Source organism: Chiloscyllium plagiosum, unplaced genomic scaffold (assembly GCF_037043375.1).
Source record: "Chiloscyllium plagiosum isolate Xiang-an unplaced genomic scaffold, Cpla_swu_hap1 HiC_scaffold_1, whole genome shotgun sequence".
In the NCBI taxonomy this organism is placed as follows: Eukaryota; Metazoa; Chordata; class Chondrichthyes; order Orectolobiformes; family Hemiscylliidae; genus Chiloscyllium; species Chiloscyllium plagiosum.
In genome coordinates this window covers 134,128,870-134,148,051 of record NW_028270139.1, presented here as the reverse complement: position 1 = coordinate 134,148,051, position 19,182 = coordinate 134,128,870, and the positions used below count along the sequence as shown (strand labels likewise).

Sequence of the window (19,182 nt, the reverse complement as noted above, 5' to 3'; positions counted from 1 at the left end):
TATTTATGGACAAATAGGCAGAAAGCCGCAACTAAATTCCTGAAGAATTCCTGAAGAAGGGCTCATGCCCGAAACGTCGATTCTCCTGCTCCTTGGATGCTGCTTGACCTGCCGCACTTTTCCAGCAACACATTTTCAGCTCTGATCTCGAGCATCTGCAGTCCTCACTTTCTCCCAGAAAGCCACAACTAGTACCCCAAAAGGTCGCAGGTCCCTCACCTAGTCCATTCCAATACCACCAACACCACTGCTCCTCCCAATACCTTCCCATGTAACTGCAGAAGGGGCAACACCTGACCCTTCACATCTTTCCTGCTCACAATCCAAGGGTCTAAGCAGTCTTTCCACGTGAAGCAGCATTTCACCTGTACCTCCTCCAATCTTGTGTATTGTTTTTTTTTCTGCACCAATGTGGCATACTGTACATTGGAGAAACAAAATGCAGACTGGGTGACCATTTTGCAGAACACCTCCAGTCTGTGCATTTGCAGGATCCTGACCTTCCAGTAGCCAGTCATTTCAACACAGTGTCCTGCTCGCATGCTCATGTCATCTTCAGACTTTGCACTTTACAGCCTTCTGGACTTAACATTGAGTTCAACATCTTCAAATTGTGAACCATTTCTTCCCTTTCATTTAGCTTGTTATCATGTCCTCTCTCCCCTTCCCCATCCCAGAGGCACTGTCTGTCCTTTCAAGTCTGGCAGGAAACACACCATTGTTCTGCCATTCTCACATTTTGATCACTTCATCTGAACAATCAACATCTTTTCTCCATCAGCACTCTACATCCTTCCAGCGCCTATAGCATAAATGCTACCCTCTCCACACTTCACTTCAGCTCTGACGAAGAGTCATCAGACTCGAAACGTTAGCCTGCTCTCTCTCCATGGATGCTATTTGACCCGCTGTGATCTCCAGCATTTATTATTTTCAAACTGTACTGAAGACTGCGGTCACGGTGAGGGGCGGGGCCGTTGGCGTGCGCGTGTCCTGGAAGGGGCGGGGCCGTTGGCAGGCGCATGTCCTGGAAGGGGCGGGGCCGTTGGCAGGCGCGTGTCCTGGAAGGGGCGGGGCCGTTGGCAGGCGCGTGTCCTGGAAGGGGCGGGGCCGTTGGCAGGCGCGTTTACAGGGAGAGGCGGGGTCTGGCCGTTGACGCGCGCGTTTATTGGGAAGGGGTGGGGCCGGGCTGTAGAGACGTGCGATTACAGGGAGAGGCGGGGCCGGGCTGTGCTGTTGAAATGCGCATGTGTGTACGTCTCTCTCTCTCTTTCTCTTTTCCCTGCCCCATATTGGTTGCTGACGTTGTTGTGAGTGTGCTAGCTACAATCTGCCTGCATCTGCAAACATGTTGGGACGTTATCTATCGCTATCATCGGCAAAAGAGAATGCAGTGTTCCAGCTACCGTTACGTATCTGTATTTCAACTTTATTCCAGGTACATCCGATGGAATTCGCGAAACTTTATTCCAGGTACCTTTTTTCCCCGCGTGTGTGGTAGTGTTGGAAGGGGGTTCCAAAACCATCAGCTACTGTGGTGCGAGTTATTTCTAACGGAATTTTCTTAGAAAGCCAGTCTACAAACAGCTTGGAGTTTCGAACAGACCGAGAGTTGAGAACGATCATCAGCTTCCCCTTCAGTTTAGGCGCAAGTGTTATTCTCATCTGTGTTAACGTTTGGTTCAAATTTCTGGGGAACGTTGTCAATCTCCTTTATCTCAACTCTCATTAGTCAGAGGGAAATGGGTCTGGGTGGGTTACTCATCGGAGGGTCGGTGTGGACTGGTTGGGCCGAAGGGCCTGTTTCCACTCTGTAGGCAATCATCGTTGATCATCCGCCTGCCCAACAAAAAAAACAAGTGTGTCACACAAAAAAAGATATTAGTTAAGAGGCGATTATGTTAAAAGATCTTGGCGTAAACATCGAAAACTACAAACTTTTCCCCGCGAGATCGTTAATAATTATTCAGTCTTGCGAATTATACTGTTTAATTTCTCCATCCATTGACGCTTTCCAGCCTTTCTCCTTAAGCAGAAGTTGCTTAAGTTTTCTTTTCAGCTCTGATGTCCTGGATGTTTCTTTCTAATTCTCACAGCCTGGAGATTGTACAAACTAAACTACTGTAAATCAGTTACCATGACGTATTTTTTCTGAACTCAACCATGTATTTCTGTGGTAAAGCTCAACTGTGTAAACAGTTAACATGACCTCCCCAGGTAATTGATGTAGTTATTTAACTTACCTCCCATGCTTTCCTAGAAAAGCTGTCTTGAGATCATTATTCAAAATGACTTCTGCCTTTGTTTAAGGAACAATCACATTCGCAGAACTGAAAACTAGCGTCTTTATTTTCTCCACTTCCAAATCCATATTCCCAAATAATAACATTCTATAATCCTACGTCACACCCTCTTTCTCCCCCTCCCATAAGAAATAAGAACAAGAGTAGGCAGTTCGAGTCTACTTCATCATTCCATAGGATCATGGCTGATCCAACATTTCCTCACATCCATTTTGTGTATTTTCCCTGTAATTGTTTATTCCCCTCCTGGTCAAGAGTCAATTTCAGCCTTAAATATACGCAAGAACTCTATTCATACAGAGTTTTTACAAATACATTAAGGACAAAAGGGTAACTTGGGAGAGAATGGGGCCTCTCAAAGATCAGCAAGGTGGCCTTTGTGTGGAGCCGCAGAAAATGTGGGAGATACTAAATGAGTATTTTGCATCAGTGTTTACTGTGGAAAAGGATATGGAAGATATAGAATGTGGGGAAATAGATGTGACATCTTGCAAAATGTCCATATTATGGAGGAGGAAGTGCTAGATGTCTTGAAACAGTTAAAGGTGGATAAATCCCCAGGACCTGATCAGGTGTACCCTAAAACTCTGTGGGAAGCTAGAGAAGTGATTGCTGGGCCTCTTGCTGAGATATTTGTATCATCGATAGTCACAGGTGAGGTGCCGGAAGACTGCAGATTGGCTAACGTGGTGCCACTGTTTACTGTTTAAGAAGGGTTGAGGAGGGTAGTTTTTTAGTCTGGAGGTCTGTGACCAGTGGAGTACCACAAGGATAGTGCTGGATCCTCTACTTTTTGTCATTTATATAAATGATTTGGATGCGAGCATAAGAGCTGCAGTTAGTAAGTTTGCAGATGACACCAAAATTGGAGGTGTGGACAGCGAAGAGAGTTACCTCAGATTACAACAAGATCTTGACTAGATGGGCCAATGGGCTGAGAAGTGGCAGATGGAGTTTAATGTGAGGTGCTACATTTTAGGAAAGCAAATCTTAGCAGGACTTATGCACTTAATGGTAAGGTCCTCGGGACTGTTGCTGAACAAAGACCTTGGAGTGTGCCGAGTGCTGGCAGGTGGGACTAGATTGGTTTAGGATATCTGGTCGGCATGGGTGGGTTGAACTGAAGGGTCTGTATCCATGCTGTACATTTCTATGACTCTATACAGCTCTTTGTGGCAAGGAATTCCAAAGATGCTCGACCCGCTGAGAGAATAAATTCCTCATCTTTGAGGCATTTTCATTTTCTGTTAATTTCCTCAGTTTGTGAACTGTTGTTTTACTGACAGTAATGCACTGTTCATGTATTGTTATGAAAATCAATGTTTCATGTAAATATATTACTAATATATTCACATTGATTTTTCAGAACAAATCATTTTCTACATGAGTCCACCTCAGTCATCGAACGTTGAACATTACAGTGCAGTATAGGCCCGTTAGCCTTCAATGTTGCGCCGACCTGTGAAACAATCTATCTGTCCCAACACTATTCCATTATGATCTATATGTTTATCCATTGACCGTTTACATGCCCTTAACATTGGCAAGTCTACTACTGTTGCAGGCAGTGCGTTCCACGCCCCTACTACTCTTGAGTAATGAACCTAACTTGGGGATTGGCTGGCAGAAGGCAGAGAGTTGGGATAAAAGGTTCTTTTTCGGAATGGCACCTGGTGACAAGTGGTGTCCCACAGGTTGTGTTCGAGCCGCAGCTGTTCACTTTATATGTTAATGATCTGGATGAAGGGACTGGGGGCATTCTGGCAAAGTTCGCCCATGATCAAAGTTAGGTGGACAGGCAGATAGTACTGAGGAGGTGGGGAGGCTGCAGAAAGATTTCGGCATTTTAGGAGAGTGGTCCATGAAATGGCTGTTGAAATTCAACGTGAGCAAGTGCGAGGTCTTGCACTTTGGAAAATAGAATACAGGCATGGACTATCTTTGAGAAAATTCATAATGCCAAAGTACGAAGGGATCTGGGAGTGCCTGTCCAGGATTCTCTAAAGGTTGATTGCAGGTTGAGTCCGTGGTTAAAAAAAACAAAAGTGATGTTATCATTTTCCTCAAGGGGGTTGGAATATAAAAGCAGCACTGTGCTTCTGAAACTTTATAAAGCTCTATTTAGGACCCATTTAGAATACTTTGTCCAGTTTTGGGCCCCACACCTCAGGAAGGACATATTGGCACTGTCCAGCGGAGATTCACATGGATGATCCCTGGAATGGTAAGCCTAACATGATCGGCTGAGGATCCTGGGATTGTATTCATTAGAGTTTAGAAGTTTGGGGGGAGGTCTAATAGAAACTTACAAGATAATGCATGGCTTAGAAAGAATGGTCACTGGGAAGTTGTTTCCGTTAGACGGGGAGACTATGACCTGTGAGCGTAGCCTAGAGGGGGTCAATCTAGAACGGAAATGAGACATTTCTTCAGCCAGAGAGTGGTGGGCCTGTGGAATTCATTACCACGGAGCACAGAGGTGGCCGGGACGTTGGGTGTCTTCAAGGCAGAGATGGATAAATTCTTGATTTTGCAAGGAATTAAGAGCTATGGGGAGAGTGTGAGTAAGTGAAACACCCATCAGCCATGATTAAATGGCGGAGTGCACTTGATGGGTCTTCCTTCCACTCCTTTGTCTTATGGTCTTATCTGTCCTATATCTATCACCCCTCTATATCCCGTCATGCTAGCCATCATCATCCAAGGAAAAAGGCTCTCGCTGTTCACACTATCTAATCCTCTGATCATCTTGTCTCTATTAAGTCACCTCTCAACCGCCTTCTCTCTAATGAAAACAGCCTTTCCTCATAAGACTTTCCCTCCATACCAGGTAACATCCTGGTAAATCCCCTCTGAACCCTTTCCAATGCTTCCACATCCTTCCTTTTAATGCGGCGAACAGAGCTGTATGCAATACTCCAAGTTCGGCTGCACCAGAATTTTGTACAGCTGCAACATGTCCTTATGGCTTCGAAATTCAATCTCTCTATCAATAAAAGCTAACACACACTGTATGCCTTCTTAACAACCCTATCAACCTGGATGGCAATTTTCTGGGATTTGTACACATGGACACAGAGATCTCGCTGCTCATCCACACAGCCAAGAATCTTACCATTAATACTCTGTATTCCTGTTGCTCCTTCCAAAGTGAATCATCTCGCACTTTTCTGCATTAAACTCCATTTACCAGTTCTGCGTCTTATGTGTGTCTCTCTGTAACCTGCAATGTCCTTCCGCACTGTTCACAACTCCACCAATCTTAGTGTCATCTGCAAATTTACTAACCCATACTTCTATGCCCTCACCCAGGTCATTTATGAAAATGACAAACAGCAGTGGCCTGAAAACAAATCCTTGCAGTACACCACTAGTAACAACTCCTGGATGAACATTTCCATCGACCGCCATCCTCGGTCTTCTTGGAACTAGCAAATTTCTGATCCAAACTGCTAAATCACCCTCAATCCCATGTCTCTGTATTTTCTGCAGTAGTGTGGGGAACCTTATCAAACGCTTCACTGAAATCCATATACACCACATCAACTGCTTTACTGTCACCTGTTTTGTCACCTTCTCAAAGAACTCATTAAGGTTTGTGAGGCATGATCTACCCTTTCACAAAACTGTGTGACTATCCCTAATCAAATTATTTCTAGATGATTATAAATCCTATCTTTTATATTCTTTTCCAACACATTACTCACAACTAAAGTAAGGCTCATCAGTCTATAGTTGCCAAGGTTGCCTCTACTTCCGTTTGTGAACAAGGGGACAACGTTTGCTATCATCCTGTCTTCTGGCACTATTCCTGTAGATAATGACAACATAAAGATCAAAGCCAAAGACTGCAATTTCCTTCTTCGCTTCCCAGAGAATCCTAGGATAAATCTCATCTGGCCCAGGGAATTTATCTATTTTCACACTTTCCAGAATTGCCAACACCATCTCCTTATGAACCTCAATCCTGTCAATGCTAATGGATTAGTATATCAGTATTCTCTGCGACAATATTGTCTTTTTCCTGTGTGAATACTGATGAAAAATATTTATTTAGCGCCTCTCCTATCTCCTTGGACTCCACGCATAACTTTGATTGATCATCTCCCCCTTTCCCCATCATCCCCCAAATCCCAGTTCTCCACCATTGGAGGCAGTGCGTTCAGCTGCCTGGGGCTCTGGGCTCTGAAACTCCCTCCCTGAACCTCTCCGTGCCAGAGAAATTGCTGGACAAAGGTACAGTTACAACATTTAAATGACATTTAGACAGGTACATGGATAGCAAAGGTTCAGAGGAATGTGAGCCAAATGCAGGCAGATGGGACTAGTCGAGTTTGGAAAATCTGGTCTGCATGAATGATTTGGGCCAAAGAGCCTGTTTCCGTGCTGTCTGATTCAGACTCTTAATTGCCCAGAGAGCAGCTGAGAATCAGTGACATCTGTTTTGAATGGTTTTTGTTCCACATTTAGCTCTTGCTCCAAGTCTGATATTCTTGGGTTGCTTGACTGACTGCTGCTGGTACTCCTGCTTACATCTGCTCTGTTACGCTGATACCTTCAGTGTCACTGTCTCTCAATCTTTGGCATCTCCAGCTTTTCTCTGGTAGGCTCTATGCTGCAATTCCTTCCTGTTAGATGTTGCCTTCTCTGTTATCTGTTGGCCTCTGACATTGTTTGCCTTCATGTTCATGCTCTGTTCTGACTATGCTGCTGTCTCTCAATATTTCATCTTGAACGCTTTCACTTGCCACCATACTTTTCAGTGTCTCCACAAGTTGGCAATTATCTCAACCCTGTGTTTATTAATCTAATAATTTGTTCAGGATCAAAGGTAAGTGTGTGATAGCATCAAAAAGGGAAAAACGTGGGTAAAAGGCTTCAATCTCATTGTTTGCTGGAGTGTGTGGGTGAAGGTGTATTTTACCTGTTGTCTTCTCATTGTGTTCCAGACTTGTTAACACATACTGGATGGACTGTTAAAGAGAAAAGTTACAGTTTTTTTAATAGTTCTATGAGCTTGGGTGGCACGATGGCTCAGTGGTGAGCGATGCTGCTTTAAAGTGCCAAGGAACTGGGTTCAATTTCACCCTCAGGTGACTGCCTGTGTGGAGTTTGCATGTTGTCCCCAAGTCTGCCTGGGTTTCCTCCTGGTGCATCAATTTCTTTTCACAGTCAAAATATGAGCAGGTTAAATTGATTGACCATGGTAAATTATCTATAGTGTCTAGGAATGTGCTGGCAAGGTAGATATGCTATGGTAAGTTTGGAGTTACGGGGCTAGATGCTCTTTGGAGCGTCAGTGCAGACTTGATGGGCCAAATTGTCTCTTTTCATACTTTAGGGAATCTGTGATTATAAATGTTAACTGACAAATAGGGATTATTTATTTTGTATTCTGACTTTAAAAAATTTTTTTCAACAGAAATATGACCAAGTTGTGACATAATTTGAAATAATAATTGAAAAGGCAAGCTAGTTCTGTCTATGCAATTATCCATTGAGTACAGTTGATTGAATATGAAGGATCGCCCCTTCCCCTGCAGAAGGGCAAAGGGGATGCATCTGATCACCAAGTAGGTGCTGAGAAATAGAGTAGATCATTTCTAAGGTGTGTAAGATCTGGTGTTCAGGGCTCACGATATAAGACCATAAGACATAGGAGCAAAATTTAGCCATTCGGCCCATCGAGCCTGCTCCATAATTCAATCATGGCTGATATTTTCCTGTTTTCTCCCTGTTTGATCCCCTTGCTAATCAAGAGCCTATCTATCTCTGTCTTGCAGACAAACTTCTGGCTGAAGAAATTCCTCTAAAGGGATGTCAAAGGGTATCTTAGTTGACATTACCAAGGGAGTTCAATATCTCTTTGAAGAACTATTTTTTCAAGTGTCCAGTGGGTGTTCAAAGAAGTAAGTTCTGACAGTACAAGGTTTTGTCATGGGAAATATCAATTAAATTAATATTGAAAAAGCTCAAATTGGGGTAATTGGTGGATTAAAATTTCGACCATGCAGTCATGTATACTTGCGTGTATTCTTTATTATAGTCTACACTCTGAAATGGCTGCTGATACTAAACATGTAGCTCATGGGCCTCTGTGCTCTGACTTGTGAACATGGAGGATAATAATATGCTACGTACAAAATAGTAGATTTTTCAAATAATTTTGCTAAATCTGGATCTAGGCTGTCAGCCTTCTTGATGAGATTCTTCATTAGGATGGAAAGTGAAATTATAAAATGGCAACTCAGACCCTAAGCCTAACAAGAGAAACTGCCGAGGTATGAGTAGTGGGTTGGCTATGATAGATTGGGTAACTACATTGAAAGACATGATGGATAAGCAATGGCTAATATTTAAGGAATGTAGGCATTGCATCAGTTATACATTTGTTTTTGGTGTTCACTCACAACAGGAAAAGTGGTCCAACCATGTCTGACAAAATAAGATCCAGAGAGGAGTCCTATAAAGTTGCTGGCAAGATGAGCAAGCCTGAGAATTGGGAGCAGATTGGGAGTTTAGAATTCAGCACATGAAGACCAAGAGATTAAGAGGCGAAAAATAGTGAGAGGTAACTTGCAAACAACATAAAAGCAGAAGAGAGTGTTGTGAAATTTGACCAGACTAGTTGCTGAGATGGCATGCTGAAATTTGGTCAATTAGGCCTTTATTCACTAGTTTAGTAGAATGAAAGGGGATCCTGTTGAAACATAAAACTCTGCTAGGGCTAGGGACACAGGATGCAGAGGTATGTTTCCTGTATCTGTGGGTTCTCAAGTAAGGGATCATGGTCTCAGGATACAAGGTAGACCGTTTAGGATTGAGAGGAGAAATTGTTTTGCTTGGGGTGGTGAATGTATAGAATAGATTTCTAAACTGTAAAGTCATGGGTGGGTATGGAAGACAGCAGGAATATGGCTTTGCAATAAAGGATCAGTGATGGACTCTGTGAATTTGAATGATTGGTCACCAAATAGCCTACTCCTCTTTATGTCTCTATGATTTTGTCCTCTCCATAGAGAAGGAATAAGAACGTTGTTCCAAGGTAATGGAGGGGAGAGAGTTGCATAATGCCACTTGATTAGCAAACCAGAAGCCCCAGCAAATTCACTGGTGATATGGGTTCAAATCCCACCATTGTAACTGGTGGAATTTAAAATCTGTTAATTAAAATTCTGAAATACGAAGCTAATCTTTGTTATGATGACTATCATCCATCATTGTAAAATTCCATCTGGTCCAATAATGTCCTTGAGGGATGAAATCATCCGTCCTTGCCTGTTGTGACCTACATGTGACACCAGATCCACAGCAATGTGGTTGACTCTTAACTCGCATCTGAAATCCTTTCAAGAGGTGAACCTGTATATGCAGCCCTTGTACTTCTGTGAGGTAATGGTCACTGGTTAGAAGATGTAGGTCAAAAGGAGCCTTGGTGAGTTGCCACAGGATATGTTGTTTATGGTAGACAATGTCACAGTGTGTCAGGAGGAGAGGAAATGAATGTTTTGGATGTCAGAGGGGTGTCAAGTAGACTGCTTTATCCTGGATGGTGTCAAGTTTCTTGGTTGTTGTTGGAACTGTACTTAATCTGGCCAAGTCAAGAGTATTCTATCACACTCTGACTTGTACCTTGCAGATGGTGCACAGGCTTTGGGGAACAGGAAATGAGTTACTTCCCATAGAATTCCGAGCCTGTGACCTACAATTACAGCCATGATACTTATATGATCTATTGAGTTGATTAGAATGCAGGTCAGGCATGTCCTGTGAAAATGAGGGGTAGAAATGGCAAGACTATGGAACCATGGATGACAGGTGAACTTGTGAGACTAGCAAATAGAAAAAAACATACATAAGGTTTAGGAAACTGAAAACAAATGAAGCTTTCGAGGAATATCGGGAAAGTAGAACCAATCGAAAATGAGGAATTAAGAAGGATAAAAGGGGTCATGAAATATCTTTAGCGAACAGGGTTAATGAAAATCCCAAAGCTTTTTACCCTTTTGGTCTGTCCGTTCAAGGACAAAGAAGGAAAATTATACGTGGAGTCAGAAAATGGGTGAGATTCTTAAGGAGTACTTTGCATCAATATTTACTGAGGAGAGGAACATAACAGATGTTGGGGTTAGGGATGGTTGTTTGTTTACTTTAAGTCAAGTCGGCATAAGGCAGGAGGAAGTTTGGGGTATTCTTTAAAAGGCATTAAGGTGGACAGTCGAGATTTGATTTATCCCAGGTTACTGAGGGAAGCGAGAGAGGAAATAGCTGGGGCATTAGCAGATACTTTTGCATCATCCTTGAACGCGGATGAGGACGTGGAGGACTGGAGAATTGCTAATGTTGTCCACTTGTTTAAGAAGGGTAGCAGGGATAATCCAGGATAATGATAGTCCAGTGAGCCTGACGTCCGTGGTAGAGAAGCTGCTGGAGAAAATACTGAGTGATAGGATCTATTTACAATTGGAAGGAAATGGGCTGATCAGTGTTGGACAGCGTGGTTTTGTGCAGGGAAGGTAATGTACTATCAACTTAATAGAATTCTTTTGAGGAAGTGACAGAGTTGATTGATATGGGAAGGACTGTAGATATCATATATGTGGGCTTCAGTAAGGTGTTTAATAAGGTTCTCCATGGTAGACTGGTGGAGAAGATGAAGTTGCATGAGGTCCAGGATATACTAGCTAGATGGAGAGAGAACTGGCTGGGCAACAGGAGACAGTAGTAATAGAAGGGAGTTTCTCAAAATGGAGAACCGTGATTAGTGGTGTTCCACAAGGATCAGTGCTGGGAACTATTGTTTGTAATATACATAAATGATCTAGAGGAAGATATAAGTGGTCTGATTAGCAATTTTGCAGATGACACTAAGGTTGATGGAATAGCAGATAGTGAAGGGGACTGTCAGAGAATGCAGCAGAATATAGATAAATTAGAGAGTTGGACAGAGAAATGGCAGATGGAATTCAATCCAGGCAAATGTGAGATGATGCATTTTGGAAGATCTAATTCAAGAGCAAATGGAAAAGCCCTGGGGAAAATTGATCTGAGTGTTCAGGTCCATTGTACCCTGAAAGTGGCAGGCTGATAGTGGTCAAGAAGGCATACTGCATGCTTTCCTTCATCGGACGGGGTATTGGGTTCAAGAGTTGGCGGGTCATGTTACAGTTGTATAGGACTTTGCTTCGGCCATGTGTGGAATACTGCGTTCAGTTCTGGTCACTACATTACCATAAGGATGTGGGTGTTTTGGAGAGAGTGCAGAGGAGGTTCACCAGGATGTTGCCTAGTATGGAGGGCACTAGCTATGAAGAGAGGTTGAGTAGGTTAGAAGACAGAGGTTGAGGGGGGACCTGGTTGAGGTCTACAAAATCACAAGAGGTATAGACAGGGTGGATTGCAAGAAGCTTTTTCCCAGAATGGGGGACTCACTTACTAGGAGTCACGGGTTCAAGATGAGGGGAAAAGTTTAAGGGAGATATGCATGGAAATTTCTTTACGCAGAGGGTGGTGGGTACCTGGAATGCGTTGTCAGCGGAGGTGGTAGAAGCAGGCAAGATAGCGTCGTTTAAGCTGGATCTTAACAGATACATGAATGAGCAAGGAGCAGAGTCATAGAGATGTACAGCACGGAAACAGACCCTTTGGTCCAACCCCTCCATGCTGACTAGATATCCCAATCTAGTCCTACCTGCCTGCACCCGGCCCATATCCCAGATAAAGGATCTGAAGAGGCGCAAGCCTGGTGAGCCGAAGGGCCTGTTCCTGTGCTGTACCTTTTTGTTCTTTATGACTGGTCCAATTCAGTTCAATTTTTGGTCAATAATAATACTGTCTTTTGAATGTGAAGAGGTGCTAGATTCTTTTGTTGATGGTGGTCATTGCCTGTCACGCGGCGTGAACACTACCTGCCCCTTATTAGCCTAACTTGTCCACATCTTGCTATGTATGAACTGTTTCAGTATCAGAGGAGTGGCAAATGGTGCCGAATATTGAGCAATCATCAGTGTACATTCCCACTTCTGACCATACAATGGTGGGAAGGTCATGGATGAAGCAACTGAAGATGTTTGGGCCTGGGACACATCTGATGCGATGAAGTCCTGGAACTGACCTCCAACAACAGCCATTTTCATTTGTGCTAGGTAGAACTCCATATCTTGGAGAACTATGCCCAATCCCAGATGATTCCAGTTTTGCCATGGCTTCTTCATACCACGTGCAGCGAAATACTGCTTTGATGTTAAGGACAATCACTCTTTCTTGCTGTGATTCTTGTACTATTTAGATAAAAAGGTGCATGCAACATATTTTCTGGGAAGGATCTTGTAGCATTGCAATTGATTGTGAACTTTAACATTTAGCTGCATTTGCACCCTAAGTATTGATTGTCTATTAAAGATCACAATGATATAGTCTCTCGTTTTCATGGCCATTACTGGTCAAAACAATATTACCATTACAGTGGTTGAATTATTATGTGGGGAAATTAAGTAATGAATGTCTTGAACCAGCAATGAGTCCATTAAAAAGAGCTTGGAGCATGACACTGGCCATCTTTCAGAGATATCACTTCATGTGATTGATATTCAAAATGGGAGATAAGCGATGGAGAAATGAAATCAGCAGCAAGTGTTGTGAAAGTCTGAAACCCTTTTCCTCCTTTCCAGCACTGCCAAAAAGACTGCAGATGCTGAACCAAGTGCACATTTCATGGCTACGGTTGATACCCTTGCTTCATAACAAAACATCACCGGGTTTGGAGCAAAGGTAAGTAAATAGAGGTACAGTGAAGTTCATAAAAACCCTGTGTATTTTGGCTTTCACAAACACAGAACTGCTATAAACGTTTCACAATTGTTTAAATATCTTAGTGTTGTTAATATTCTATGTAGAAAATGCAGTAGCTGGTTTACATATGGAAAACTCATACAGCAATGTGATAATGGCTATATAAACTGTTATGATGATTAATGGGACATAAATGGCCAGGACACTGTTTTTGCAATAATGCCATGGAATTTTTCTAAAATCCATCTGAGATTACATACATGGCTTCAGTTTCACATCTCATCTGAACTGAATCATAGCTGACAGAGCAGACATGATCTAATCTAGTAAACCAAAATCAGTTGAAGTTTTACATTTATTTTTCATTGGATTTGGCCATTGCTGGCTTGGCAGTATTTATTGCCAATTCCTGGTTGCCTTTGAGAAGATGATGAGCTATTTTCTTTGAACCACTGCAGTCCCATTTTGTATAGGTAGACCCACAATTCCATAAGGAAGTTCTATGATTTTGACCCAGTGACATTGAAGGAACAAGATATATTTTGACATCAGCATAGTGAGTGGCTTGGAGGGGAACTTGTAGGTAGTCGTAAGCCCATGTATTTGTTGCTTCTCTCTTTCTAGATTGATGTAATTGTGGTTTGGAAGATGCTAAAGAGCTTTGGTCAGTTTCTTCAGTGCATCTTGCTTTTTGTGCACAACTCCTCTCTGAGCAATTTTCTACAATGGTAATTGTTAAATGGACTTGTTCTGTTTTTTTTTTCACCTGATGATATTTTAACAAAGAAATCAAGACTGACATTTCAGTGCAGCACTCAGGGGATACCGAACTAGTGAAGGTACCATTTCAGATTAAACATTAAGCAGAGGCCCAAACTGCGATATTTTTTGAATATGTCTTTTAAAAAATCCATGGCACTGTTTCAAAGATGATTAAGAGGAGTTATGCGCAGTCCCTTATTCAATATTTATTCCTTCAATCAATATCTTTAGTACAGATTTTGTTTTTACTGAGGGTTGAGACTTTGTAGCTTTCTGCTTCTGAAGTTGGGTGAGGGTGTTATTGAGTATTTTTAAGATAGAGGTAGATAATCTTCTTCATACTCATGTTTAACAAAAAAATTATCAGGAGAATATCATCTTATTGAATGATGGAGTAAGCTACTTGTGTTCCTAATTTATATGTTTGTATGCTAGCATTAATCAGTGAGGAGAAAAGTGGAGAGATGGAAATATTTCTGCAAAAAATGCTTCAAAAAATGAATGTTATGAAATGAGAGATTCTGCCAGTTTCAAACTGATTATGAAATTTTATTTTTGTTACTTTTAACTACTTTTGCAGCTGACTTGAAGTCTAACACTATTGGCCAGGCTTTTCCTTAGCATGTCTGAACATTGGCAGACCCTACTGAAAACAAATGCTGGAGATCAGTGGGTCAGACAGCAGCTGTGGAGAGAGAGCAAGCTAATGTTTTGAGTCTAGATGATTCTTCATCAGACTCTACCTAGAGACTCCATTGCAACGGCCTCAGTCTAGCCAGATCATTGCAGAGACCCACAAGTCGAGAGTGTGGTGCTGGAAAAGCACAGCAGGCTAGGCAACATCCAAGGAGCAGGAGAATCTATGTTTTGGGCATACATCCTTCATCAGAGACCCACAAGTGCATGCAAGAGCCTTGGAAAACTCAGTGTAAAATCATTATTTCATGTTGTACATGCTTTTTCTATTTTAGCATTCTGCACCAAGTACAGAATTTTAAGATAAAAAGGTATTCGATCTAGTTAATATAAAACCTATATGGTTTAAAAATTCATCTTAACAGATAAATCAAAACCAGTGAATGAATTAATAAAACTGTTAAAAGTTGGCTATTGTGTATTATTAATTTATGCATGTAACACTAAGTCATGTTCCTAAATAAATAGCTTAAAAATGTGTTGCTGGAAAAGCGCAGCGGGTCAGGCAGCAAAGTAACAGGAGAATCAACGTTTCAGGCATAACCTTCCTGAAGAAGGGCTTATGTCTGAAACATCGAGTCTCCTGCTCCTTTGATGCTGCCTGACCTGCTGCACTTTTCCAGCAACACATTTTTAAGCTCTGATCTCCAGCCCTCACTTTCTCCTTCCTAAATAAACACAACTGTGGAAACTGGAAATCTGAAACAGAAAGCTGGAGAAACAAACGGGTCCAACAGCATCTGCAGAGAGAAAAATAATTGATGTTTGTGTTCTAACATCAGGTCAGTGGACTTGACAATGAGTTCCTGTCAGCAGACCTGCTGTTTCTTTGCAAATCATATTCCTATTTGTTTAATCAATATTCTTATCAATTACTTGTATGTCATTAGTTACAAAATAAAGTTTGAAAACTTGTGTTAATCATGAGCACTATAATGCAGTATAACTATGGCATTTATCCCTTTTGAATAACTTCTACAAATTAAAATTGTTTTTTTTCACAATTTTTCTCCATTTGTTCAAATGGTGTGAGCATTGATGTTTTTCCTCTGACAGCATTTACTGTCGTGTGGTGCTGGAGAAGCACAGCAGGTCAGGCAGCATCCAAGAAGCAGGAGAATTGATCTGACGAAGGGCTTATGCCCCTGCTGTGCTTTTCCACCACACTCGACTGTGATCTCCAGCATCTGCAGTCCTCGCTTTCTCCTGACAGCATTTATTGTCCATTCTAATTGTCCTAGTGTAGATGACTGTGAGCTGCTGCCTTGAGTTCAAGGGGTGGTCAGCCACCTATAATGGTGTTAGGAAGGGAAATTCTTGAATAATCTCAACATGGAGTATTAATTAATCAGCTGGGTATGGTTAAGGGCAAGTGGTAATCAGGCAGTTCCTTTACCCCTGTTTAGTTGGATGGCATGAGATCCAGGATAACTACACCTTAACCTCAGTTGACTCTGTCCTGCCAGTGGGATATGATGTATTAGGTTTAGTGATGGTTATGCATGTGATTGTCAGGTTGTTGCTTGACTAGTGCGAGACAGCAGTCTTCCTCAATGCTGCTTTGCGCCAAGTCAAAAGGTTAATGTTCATTGTTGATTCTGGTGCCTAGCTTGATGCCAGACTTTGTTTTTTACTTTAAAAATTTGATGTGGTCAACTAATGTGACAATATTGTTGGTTCCCATAATCTACATTGTAAAAATACCAACTGAGGTTAGTAATCTTCAAACCATGTTGATAATCATTGCTGGTACAAAAGTTTGTGCTAGCAATATCATCTTTAAAGTATTTTTAGAAATTAAAGTTTACATTTTTGATGAGTTCTCCTGTGTCTCAAAGGTACAACTTCACCTCAAAGTTTTAATACCATTCTAACTTGGACATAAAATTCCTTCACTGTCAGAAACCTTTGGCACTCTGTAGCAGCACTCTGGGTGTATATGCACCCAAATGACTAGAATTCAAGTCAACAGCTCACCATCTTTCAGGCCAAGCCAACTGTACCTATATCTTGTGACTGGATTTTAAGATGAACTTCTGGGAACTTTCCCAAGGATATTGCAAGGGTAGGAGTGTTTGAGTTGTAGGATGAAGCTGGGGCTATTTTCCTTAAGAGATTTATAAAATCATGAGGGGCATTGATAGGGATGTCCAAAATGAGAGAAGACAGGTTTAAGGTGAAAGACTTCAAAGGGACCTAAGGGGCAACCTTTTCATACACAGGATAGGTGTATGGAATGAGCTGTCAGAGTAAGTGTTGGAGGCTGGTAAAGTTAAACATTTAAAAGGCATCTGGATGGGCATGTGAATAGAAAAGATTTAGAATGATATAGGTCAAATGCTGGCAAATGGGACTATATTAACGTAGGCTTTCAGGTCGGCCTGAACAAGTTAATCTTTCCATAGTATACAACTCCATGACTCAACTTCAGAAAATCAGTGGACTACCTGATGAGAGGGGAAAAAACATATTCCAACATTTTCTCGAAGGCTAAATTTTACTACTAATTTTCTAGCTGGGTGTAGTTCCCTGCTTAAGTTTCTGCTTATCATATTGGATTTTTCAACATTTAAAAATTCTTAACCCTCTACTCTGCTACGGTTTTGATTTTGGCTGAACCCTGTCCAGCTTAACATTCTTCCTATAATAGGGCAATCAGAACTGGACACATTACTCCAGAACAAGTCTCACCAATGTCCTAATTCCTATACTCTAAAAGTTTGAGCAATGAAGACAAGAATGCTAAACACCTTAACCATTCTACATGTGATGCAAACCTCAAAGATTTGTGTACCTGAGCCCCTAGGTGTCTCTTCCAACAGTATCCAAAACCCTTCTTTTAATTGTATAAGTCTTGTCCTTGTTTGTTTTACCAAAATGGAATCCTCTTCGTAGGGTATGTGGAACAATCCATCTTCCGCAACTACACTGGCCCCACCCCCCATCTTTTCCTTCGCTACATTGATGACTGTATCGGCGCTACCTCGTGCTCCCACGAGGAGGTTGAACAGTTCATCCACTACACTAACACCTTCCACCCCGACCTCAAATTCACCTGGAGTGTCTCGGACTCCTCCCTCCCTTTCCTAGACCTTTCTGTTTCTATCTCAGGCGACCGAATCAACACGGACATCTACTACAAACCAACCGACTCCCACAGCTACCTGGACTACACCTCCTCCCATCCTGCCCCCTGTAAAAACGCCATCCCATTCTCCCAATTCCTTCGTCTCCGCCGCATCTGCTCCCAGGAGGACCAGTTCAAAATACGTACAACACAGATGGCCTCCTTCTTCAAGGACCGCAATTTGCCCCCCGACGTGGTCGACGATGCCCTCCACCGCATCTCCTCCGCCCTTGAGCCCCGCCCCTCCAACCGCCACCAGGACAGAACCCCACTGGTCCTCACCTACCACCCCACCAATCTCCATGTACAGCGCATCATCCGCCGTCACTTCCGCCACCTCCAAACAGACCCCAGCACCAAGGATATATTTCCCTCCCCTCCCCTATCAGCTTTCCGTAGAGACCACTCCCTCCGCGACTCCCTTGTCAGATCCACACCCCCCACCGACCCAACCTCCACTCCCGGCACCTTCCCTTGCAACCGCAGGAGGTGCAACACTTGCGCCCACACCTCCCCCCTCACTTCTCTCCAAGGCCCCAAAGGAAACTTCCATATCCGCCACAGATTCACCTGCACCTCCACCCACATCATTACTGCATCCGCTGCAGCCGGTGTGGCCTCCTCTATATTGGGGAGACAGGCCGCCTACTTGCGGAACGATTCAGAGAGCACCTCTGGGCCACCCGGACGAACCAACCCAATCACCCTGTAGCACAGCATTTCAACTCCCCCTCCCACTCCACCGAGGATATGCAGGTCATTGGACTCATCCACCGCCAAACCACAACAACGCGACGGTCGGAGGAGGAGCGTCTTATCTTCCGACTGGGAACCCTCCAACCACAGGGGATGAACTTGGACTTCACCAGTTTCTTCATCCCCCCTTCCCCCCACCTTGTCTCAGCCGAATCCCTCCAGCCCGGCACCGCCTTCCTGACCTGCAGTCTTCTTCTTGACCTCTCCGCCCTATCACCCTCACCTTGACCTCTTTCCACCTATCACATTTCCAACGCCCCTCCTCCAAGTCCCTCCTCCCTACCTTTTATCTTCTCCTGCTGAACACTCTCTGCTCATTCCTGAAGAAGGGCCTGTGCCCGAAATGTCGAATCTCCTGTTCCCTGGATGCTGCCTGACCTGCTGTGCTGTTCCAGCAATAAAGTTTCAACTTACCAAAATGGAATACATGAAATTATCCAAGTTAAACTCCATCTGCCACTATTCAGCCCATTGACCCAATTCATCAAAATCTCTTTGTAAGATAACCATCTTCACTGTCCACTATACCACCAATTTTGGTATCTGCAAACTTAGTAACCATTCTTTCTATACTCATTAAAATTTATATAAATGACAAAATCATGAACCTAGTACTGATTTCTGTGGAACACTGGTCATAGGCCTTCCAGCAGAAAAGACGACTTCCATCACGCTGTCTCCTACCGTTAAGCCACTTTTGTATCCAATTGGCAAACTCTCCCTGAATTCCATGTGATCTAACTTTAC

The 19,182-nt window shown here is 42.8% G+C and overlaps 2 protein-coding genes and 1 non-coding gene across 12 annotated transcripts in view; 2 read left to right on the top strand and 1 right to left on the bottom strand.

Annotated features, from left to right (window-relative positions):
* The first annotated feature begins 1,249 nt into the window (after window positions 1–1,249).
* The window catches only part of katnal2 (katanin p60 subunit A-like 2), a 206,408-nt gene continuing 188,475 nt past the window's right edge, over window positions 1,250–19,182 (top strand). Inside the window, exons 1-4 of one of the 10 annotated variants that reach the window (XR_006315273.2) lie at window positions 1,274–1,438; window positions 8,087–8,212; window positions 12,974–13,073; window positions 14,437–14,962. The gene's annotated coding sequence lies outside the window, so the exon portion shown is untranslated. Of the gene's footprint in view, window positions 1,474–8,086; window positions 8,213–12,973; window positions 13,074–14,436; window positions 14,963–19,182 lie in introns of those variants that run through there. The other 9 variants (XM_087990905.1, XM_087990900.1, XR_015758215.1 and 6 more) reach the window with 9 other exon arrangements.
* pias2 (protein inhibitor of activated STAT, 2) overlaps window positions 1,503–19,182 on the bottom strand; it is a 95,657-nt gene continuing 77,977 nt past the window's right edge. Inside the window, exon 13 of the mRNA XM_087990888.1 lies at window positions 1,503–1,839. Coding sequence (XP_087847014.1) covers window positions 1,822–1,839 — 18 coding nt within the window. The 3' untranslated portion in view covers window positions 1,503–1,821. The remainder of the gene's footprint in view (window positions 1,840–19,182) is intronic.
* LOC122556048 (small nucleolar RNA SNORA5) lies at window positions 8,313–8,448 on the top strand. The gene has a single exon (XR_006313448.1). It is a non-coding gene; the product is annotated as a small nucleolar RNA SNORA5 (small nucleolar RNA).